The sequence below is a fragment of the Gymnoscopelus microlampas genome, assembly GCF_963454915.1.
Source record: "Gymnoscopelus microlampas genome assembly, chromosome: 1".
Classification (NCBI taxonomy): Eukaryota; Metazoa; Chordata; class Actinopteri; order Myctophiformes; family Myctophidae; genus Gymnoscopelus; species Gymnoscopelus microlampas.
The window spans coordinates 32,348,209-32,357,847 of NC_139962.1; the positions used below are offsets into that span (position 1 = coordinate 32,348,209).

The following is a 9,639-nucleotide window of genomic DNA, read 5'->3' on the forward strand; positions in this document are numbered from 1 at the left end:
GTAGATTGAATTTCGGGTGAACATGTCCTCTGCTTTGTACATATTGTCTATGCCAGTTTTGTGTCTTGAACAAAGACGCAACAGTTGCGCTACAGGAAGATGTAAAGAAAAGACAAGATAAGGAATAATCAATTATATTTACTAGATAAATACACAAGTACAAGCTGAATACATTTAGCCAGTCTGTCTGTAATTCAACACTATTGTTCATTCTAATTACCTCTGCGGAAGCCCAATCCAACATAGTTGATACATATACACGAATCCACGGAGCGCTGCCCTGTAGGTGGCGCCGCCATTGCTGCGGTGTCAGACTCGATCAGCTGCTGCTGTGCGCGGTGTCAGTCAGCTGCAGTCACTGACTGCTCACGTTACTCTTCTACCTGCTTTTTACTAACTTTTACTAACACTAACTTTACAACGATGTACAGAAAATCGGGATGAACCTGTGTAGTTTATGGCTGCTCCAACAGCCAAGCAGGTAAAGAGTAACGTGAACAGACGGACAGAACCGCAGCAGCAGCTGACTGAGTTTGACACCGCAGCAATGGCGGCGCCACCTACAGGGCAGCGCTCCGTGGATTCGTGTATAGGTAACAGCGACCGACCATGGAACTCACTCCATCCAGCTGGACATCTTCTTGGAGTCCATGCTGAGATCAAAATGAAATAAAGAAACATTCATAAGTCTATGGCAGTAATGATGCAGTTAAGATAGGAATTGTCCTAAGTGGGGAAGGGGCTAAGCCGTTTACCTCCATCCTGTAAATACATGTATGTCGATAACATTCATAAATCATCAGTATGCTTCACAGATGCCCACACACACACTTTGGGTTAAAGTTTTATAATGTGGTGTGGACTGTGCAGAATGCAGATGCTACATATCCCCCATAGGTTTGCAGGATCTGCTGCTAATGACCTTGACCATATATGACTCAGTGTCAGTGGAGCGCATATCTCTGCAAGATCATCTCTGATTGACATCCAGATATGGAGTGGTGAATTAGCGGGTACGGTGGATCTGACATTATGATTTCATTTCACAAAATGAAAGATTTTCACACACAAATATAAAAGAATCAGGCTGCTTGCACAATACATTTGTGGCAGATAATATAATAGAAAGGTGCGCTTAGGGGAACCATAGGTAAGGTGGATTATGAGAAATTGGCCCCATGGGGGCAGACTATAGCTGTTTGATTACCTGATATATTTGTACACAAGATTGTCAATAAAATTAGATAAATGCATAAATAAACAAAAAGGAATATTGCACTGGAGACAATAGGAATCACCTCAGAATAGTAGCGAACTGTTTCTGATAATTGGCTAGGCTGGCTACTCACTTTAACTTACTGAACATGTATATCTAGCTGTGTTGTTGTTGGGTTCCAAATGAATGAATGACAATGGCTCCAACTGTCCTTGGTTTCCGTTCCAAACAAACCAGTCCGACCCGGTCTAGTGCCCACCAGTGGTGGAAAAAGTACTCACATTTTTTATTTAAGTAAAAGTATCAATACTGCAATGTAGAAATACTGTTACAAGTAGAAGTCAGGAATTCAAAATCTACCTGAGTAAAAGTAGCCTACAAAAGTATTGGTATCAAAATGTACTTAAAACACCAAAAGTAAAAGTTACACAGTCCCCTTTCAGTTCAAATGTCTAAAATGGATACAAATATTTTTAAAATAGTAGATATATAAGCTCACAATGCGTCACATTGTGAGCTTGTAGATCGGCTATTTTGTATGTAGCCTATGTTTTGTAATAATAATCAAAATCAACAAAGCCTAACTAAAGTTTTCAAATAATTGTAGTGGAGTAAAAGTACAATATTTGCCTCTGAAGATGTAGTGGTGTAGAAGAAAAATTACTGAAATTTGGAAACACTCCAGTAAAGTAAAAGTACCTTTAAAAAAAGTACAGAACTTGAGTAAATGTACTATACCTTACACGACCACTGCTGCCAGTTTGACCCAACATGACGCTAGTCTGTCATGGCTCTAGGCCTACTTGTTCCTGTTTTTTGAACATTTTACATTTACAACCAGTACTGTACTGGTAGATGTACGGTGTGGCAATGCATCTACATAAACGTTCAGATTTTAATATAAACCCCCGGCTATGGATGTTACAAGTTAAAGCGCATGGGTCTAAGTACCCGTATCTTTCGTATTGTTCAATAAAAAGCATTGTAATCCGATTGCCGGCCATTTTCCATGTTTCTAATAGTGTGTCAGAGTGCAATACACCTTCCAACTGATAGGGGAATTGAACGCAAATGGAGAAAATGCTTGGCGATTGGATTACTTGTACTGTACTTAGACCCAGGCGCTTTAACTTGTAACATCCTTGGCCGGGGGGTCAGCACTTTATATTTGAAATTTGAACGTTTATGTAGATGTACTAGTTGTAAAATGTAACATTTTCAAAAAACAGGAACAAGCGCCATGAGTCATGTTTCAGACAGGCCAGTCATGACCATTCATCAGAAACAGATTGGGGAACTGAGAAGAATAGATGATTTCTCGTAACTAAGCCCATTACAGCGCATGATGTGTTCAATAGTGGTGTAAAGTAACTGAGTGCATTTGCTCAAGTACAGTACTAGTTTTGACTTTTTTTTTCTTTTTTTTTTTACAAAACATGCATTACACACTTACTTCAGCCCATATACATTTAGGCAAAAGAAGCCGATCTACAAGTTTACAATGCATCACATCGTGAGCTTGTAGATCTGCTATTTTCAAAAGATTTGAATACATTTTGAAGACTTGTGAAATGGGACATTCTGCATAATGAGTAATTTCTACTTTTGGTACTTTAAGTACATGTTGGTATCAATACTTTTGTACTTTTACTGACTTTTACTTGTAACAGAGTACTTCTTCATTGCAGTATTGATACTTTTACTTAAGTTTAAAAAAAAAACTTTTCCACCACTTGTCCATACTCGTTTTCTTATGGATGCCAGCGTTGGCATCATAGGGTGTATTGAGCGTCTAGTGCTTCGCCACTAGATGGGGCTGTATGTCCATACTTGAACCAGATCACCTTACAAGCGTTGGTGGTATAAAGGTCAGCACAGGAAATGTATTTGAGACATGTATATGATATATCACAGATGTACATTTGAAAAATATCACTTTACGTTATTTTGTTGATTTTGAGCATCTAATAGGTGTCCAACTGCTTAGTTAGCGCTTAATTAAAGGATGGCTCCCAGGTGGTATCTATGGACTTGAACAGGAAATATATTTACTCTGCTTCTTTAAGCTACTAGTGCATTGTTATTGTTTTAAAAATGTGTATTATTATTAGTAGTAGTTTTATTATTAGTATTAGTATTAGTATTATTAATTGTATTATTATTAGTGATGGAATCTTGGGTTTGGCCACAGGGGGCAGACCAGCACAGCACCTTGTAAGAATGAGTTTTCAGTTCCTGCACAGATACAGCCCCAGTCCAGATTAAAGAGGAACCAGAGTCTCTGCAGATTAAAGAGGAACAGGCGGAAAGGACAGATGAGGCTCTGGCAACAACGCTGCCATTTCACGCCCAAGCCAGTCAGCGAGAGTTAACCCCGAACGGCACCCCACAACTACAGACACCTACAGTTGTTAGTCCCACTGCTGATACCAACAAGGAGATGATGTCAGCAATGAGTACTTTGTTCAGACAACTCACTCAACTTATAGATACTGTACAACAGCAGAGCGAAAAAATACAACAGCAAAGTGAAAGAATAGAACAGCAGAGTGAGAAGATGGAACTGCTGAGCGAGAAAATACAACAGCAAAGTGAAGTAATAGAACAGCAGAGCGAGAAGATGGAACTGCTGAGCAATAAGACAGGTCCTCAGGACGATTCCACAACACCACCGCCCGCAAAGAGGATTAAACGAGCAAAGAATTCAAAGATCGCAGTAAGTGGAATTCTGTCTGTCAATGTGTTACATACCAAATAATACGACTGTCGCTCGCCTAAAATAACCTATTTTCTATTTTCAATGACGTATAAATCAGGCTTTAACCACGTTAATCACTAAAGTTGGACTGTTTTCACTGGGTGAAAAGAGGGATTAATGGGCAAATGCATTTACCCAGTAAACCGCATGTTTGCTGGGTGTTTTTGTACGTCATTGGAAATTTGCAGTTGGGTACTGGCTGAAAAACAAAAATAGCGGGATAAAAAATTAGGGGAAAAAAATACATTTCCATTGTGTTATTTCTAAGTTAGTGAAATGATGTCTGCATATAGGGGCTGTGTTTGTCCACCCAAGGCGAGAAGGTCTTTATGCTTTTATAGTCCCAACTCATTTTGTGAATCATTCTGTTTGCAGGAGACGGTGAGACGTTTACACAACGCGGAAAACAATGCCATGAAACTTCTTCCACAAGAAAGGTGATTATATCAATTGTTCATTGTATCACTGTGTAATTTACCCCAGCTAAATAATAATAATTACAATACATCGCATTTATAAAGCACTTTTCTTAGTACCTTTCTACGCTAAAAATGGAGCAAGGAAAAACACATTAAGCTAAGACTAAAAGGCAGAAAGGGACATTTGAATTAGGGAGAGTCTGAAAAGGTGGGTTTTGACAGAGGCTTTGAACAGGGCATGGGTGAGAGAGGCTTTGATGTGAGGTGTGAGTGAGTTCTTAAGGGGGGGGGGGGGGGGCTGCAGCCTCAGAAAGACCTGTCACCACAGGTGCTTTTTTTGTTTTGGATTCTCAGTTGGTTAAAATGTGTGGCTTTTCTGGGGTGAATCCAATTCCTGCACAGGAAATGCTTTTTCTGCAATCAACTAACATGCTGCTCCTCCTCAACAGTATCAATTCTCCACACAATCTTGCAGTTATGACCCATATGTTGGATCAGGTCGGCCTTGCTTTCCCCGACGTAGACCGTGTCATTATAACAGGTAAGAAAATATGTATACATTTTTGGATTGAATACTTTATTAACAGTGTGCAAAAACAGGCTTGTTTCCATTAGTGTCCTGTGTATTCAATTCATCAAGACATTGAAAGACAAAATAATATACAGGGGGGTGTCATTTCCGGTGATAAGCTTAGACTTTTTACTTTTTACAGGGGCCAGATACAAATTGCAGTCACCTGTAGGTGCTATTTTAGAGCGGTTTTGAATAGATATTGAATTGTGTTGTTTGTTGTAGATAAACAACTAAATAAATCCTAATTGTATTTTCCTTGTATTTTAGCTGCTTGCAAGACTCACTTTGAGTCTCTGAAAAGAAGCCATCGCCTGGACCAGCCAGAGAATGCTGACCAGAAAAAGAAGATGAATGCCTCAATGAAGAGCCGACAGAGAAGAATTAGGGTAAGTTATATGGAACTGTTTGTAAGATGTTTTTTGTTTTACATTCTGTGTTCCTGTAATAATGGTACTTCAACACATAATTTAATTGCTATTCTATATTTTACAGTTGATGACCACCAGGAGTGCATGTCTGGAGACTGATGGAGAAAGGGCCGTGTGGAAGCATGCAACCCCTGAACTAATGTCAGAGGAAGAGGACGGCATCGTAGATGGACGGGCGGTGTGGATCGTTTCACCTCCATCCGAAAGAGATGGGGAGCTTTCGGCTTTGTGTCGGGTGCTTCAGGAGAGGAAAGAAAAACAGAGAGACCCACGTTCCCTTCATCACCACCGCATTCAGCGAGACACACTGGGACAGAACAGCTCATATTTAGCTCTCTTACACAGTTAACTGTTAAGTTGTCCAGTTTGTTGGAGAAACTCCTGGGGTGAAAGAGAAGCGGAGAGGCTGTTCAGCGAGACACTGCATGAGAGACAGAACTGCTCATTTTTGAGCGGTGCCAGCTGCAGCTGCAAAAACAATGCAACGCCCACCGGAACCCACAACCGAAACCCAATTTGTTTTCTTTCTTGTTTTATAATGAATGACGCTAGGTTACTATCACTTTTTCATACCTGGTTGGCATACCTGTTTCCTGTTCCGGATCAGTTTCTCATAGCTTCATCTGATTGGCTCAGCAGCAGATCTGAACCGGAAGCACATTATCGTTTTTTCCCCCAGAAAATAACTACAGTTATGCACAGCGTTTTTCAGGTTGTTTTTGTTTTTCTTAGGGTTAGGATTTAGATTTTCTTGTATTTTTCTTCTTTAAAATGTTTGTATAGTTTTTGTATTCATTTATGTTTAGGTGTTCAGATGTTTTTGTTATTTTTGATCAATAAACATCATTACATATGCATGGTTTCTGCGTATTATCTTCAACATGGAGGAACATCCTGGCCTATATATGGTTTTGTTATGAGTATGAGGTGTTACATGTATAAGTGTTTATGTGTGGTGCATGCATGTACATGTAGATTGAATTTCGGGTGAATATGTCCTCTGCTTTGTACATATTGTCTATGCCAGTTTTGTGTCTTGAACAAAGACGCAACAGTTGCGCTACAGGAAGATGTAAAGAAAAGACAAGATAAGGAATAATCAATTATATTTACTAGATACATACACAAGTACAAGCTGAATACATTTAGCCAGTCTGTCTGTAATTCAACACTATTGTTCATTCTAATTACCTCTGCGGAAGCCCAATCCAACATAGTTGATACATATAGGTAACAGCGACCGACCATGGAACTCACTCCATCCAGCTGGACATCTTCTTGGAGTCCATGCTGAGATCAAAATGAAATAAAGAAACATTCATAAGTCTATGGCAGTAATGATGCAGTTAAGATAGGAATTGTCCTAAGTGGGGAAGGGGCTAAGCCGTTTACCTCCATCCTGTAAATACATGTATGTCAATAACATTCATAAATCATCAGTATGCTTCACAGATGCCCACACACACTTCAAGAGTTTGGGTTAAAGTTTTATAATGTGGTGTGGACTGTGCAGAATGCAGATGCCACATATCCCCCATAGGTTTGCCGGATCTGCTGCTAATGACCTTGACCATATATGACTCAGTGTCAGTGGAGCGCATATCTCTGCAAGATCATCTCTGATTGACATCCAGATATGGAGTGGTGAATTAGCGGGTACGGTGGATCTGACATTATGATTTCATTTCACAAAATGAAAGATTTTCACACACAAATATAAAAGAATCAGGCTGCTTGCACAATAAATTTGTGGCAGATAATATAATAGAAAGGTGCGCTTAGGGGAACCATAGGTAAGGTGGATTATGAGAAATTGGGCCCATGGGGGCAGACTATAGCTGTTTGATTACCTGATATAATATTTGTACACAAGATTGTCAATAAAATTAGATAAATGCATAAATAAACAAAAAGGAATATTGCACTGGAGACAATAGGAATCACCTCAGAATAGTAGCGAACTGTTTCTGATAATTGGCTAGGCTGGCTACTCACTTTAACTTACTGAACATTTATATCTTGCTGTGTTGTTGTTGGGTTCCAAATGAATGAATGACAATGGCTCCAACTGTCCTTGGTTTCCGTTCCAAACAAACCAGTCCGACCCGGTCTAGTGCCCACCAGTGGTGGAAAAAGTACTCATTTTTTTTACTTAAGTAAAAGTATCAATACTGCAATGTAGAAATACTGTTACAAGTAGAAGTCAGGAATTCAAAATCTACCTGAGTAAAAGTAGCCTACAAAAGTATTGGTATCAAAATGTACTTAAAACACCAAAAGTAAAAGTTACACAGTCCCCTTTCAGTTATCAAATGTCTAAAATGGATACAAATCTTTTTAAAATAGTAGATATATAAGCTCACAATGCGTCACATTGTGAGCTTGTAGATCGGCTATTTTGTATGTAGCCTATGTTTTGTAATAATAATCAAAATCAACAAAGCCTAACTAAAGTTTTCAAATAATTGTAGTGGAGTAAAAGTACAATATTTGCCTCTGAAGATGTAGTGGTGTAGAAGAAAAATTACTGAAATTTGGAAACACTCCAGTAAAGTAAAAGTACCTTTTAAAAAAGTACAGAACTTGAGTAAATGTACTATACCTTACACGACCACTGCTGCCATTTTGACCCAACCCAACATGACGCTAGTCTGTCATGGCTCTAGGCCTACTTGTTCCTGTTTTTTGAACATTTTACATTTACAACCAGTACTGTACTGGTAGATGTACTGTGTGGCAATACATCTACATAAACGTTCAGATTTTAATATAAACCCCCGGCTATGGATGTGACAAGTTAAAGCGCATGGGTCTAAGTACCCGTATCTTTCGTATTGTTCAATAAAAAGCATTGTAATCCGATTGCCGGCCATTTTCCATGTTTCTAATAATGTGTCAGAGTGCAATACACCTTCCAACTGATAGGGGCGCGGAATTGAACGCAAATGGAGAAAATGGTTGGCGATTGGATTACTTGTACTGTACTTAGACTCAGGCGCTTTAACTTGTAACATCCTTGGCCGGGGGGTCAGCACTTTATATTTGAAATTTGAACGTTTATGTAGATGTACTAGTTGTAAAATGTAACATTTTCAAAAAACAGGAACAAGTAGCGCCATGAGTCATGTTTCAGACAGGCCAGTCATGACCATTCATCAGAAACAGATTGGGGAACTGAGAAGAATAGATGATTTCTCGTAACTAAGCCCATTATTATTATTTTTTTACAAAACATGCATTACACACTTACATATACATTTAGGCAAAAGAAGCCGATCTACAAGTTTACAATGCAATGCATCACATCGTGAGCTTGTAGATCTGCTATTTTCAAAAGATTTGAATACATTTTGAAGACTTGTGAAATGGGACATTCTGCATAATGAGTAATTTCTACTTTTGGTACTTTAAGTACATTTTGGTATCAATACTTTTGTACTTTTACTGACTTTTACTTGTAACAGAGTACTTCTTCATTGCAGTATTGATACTTTTACTTAAGTTTAAAAAAAAAACTTTTCCACCACTGTCCATACTCGTTTTCTTATGGATGCCAGCGTTGGCATCATAGGGTGTATTGAGCGTCTACTGCTTCGCCACTAGATGGGGCTGTATGTCCATACTTGAACCAGATCACCTTACAAGCGTTGGTGGTATAAAGGTCAGCACAGGAACTATATGATATATCACAGATGTACATTTGAAAAATATCACTTTACGTTATTTTGTTGATTTTGAGCATCTAATAGGTGTCCAACTGCTTAGTTAGCGCTTAATTAAAGGATGGCTGTGGTATCTATGGACTTGAACAGGAAATATATTTACTCTGCCTCTTTAAGCTACTAGTGCATTGTTATTGTTTTAAAAATGTGTATTATTATTAGTAGTAGTTTTATTATTAGTATTAGTATTATTAATTGTATTATTATTAGTGATGGAATCTTGGGTTTGGCCACAGGGGGTAGACCAGCACCTTGTAAGAATGAGTTTTCAGTTCCTGCACAGATACAGCCCTACACTGATTGCACAGTCATTTCAACACAATCATTTGTCTAGTTTGGGACACCACATATTTTTGGAACTTAACACAGATACCTATAGACCAATTATTTGTTTACTAACATTGAGCCTGGACGCACAGGTGATTGTTTCACGCAATCAATTCCCAACCTGTTTCGGGGTGCACTGGTTTCAGCACACCCCAACCCCCTCTTGTGTGTGTTGGCTAGTGAGACGCGTCCTAA

The 9,639-nt window shown here is 38.9% G+C and overlaps 1 protein-coding gene across 1 annotated transcript; it reads left to right on the plus strand.

Moving 5' to 3' along the window:
- Positions 1–3,773: 3,773 nt before the first annotated feature.
- On the plus strand, positions 3,774–5,744 carry LOC311043460 (uncharacterized protein; the record flags this gene model as incomplete). Its single annotated transcript, XM_084054711.1, has 5 exons — positions 3,774–3,932; positions 4,350–4,355; positions 4,796–4,934; positions 5,235–5,353; positions 5,460–5,744. 5 exons carry the CDS (start codon positions 3,774–3,776, stop codon positions 5,742–5,744), a joined length of 708 nt encoding a protein of 235 aa, XP_083910837.1.
- Between the last annotated feature and the right edge of the window lie 3,895 nt (positions 5,745–9,639).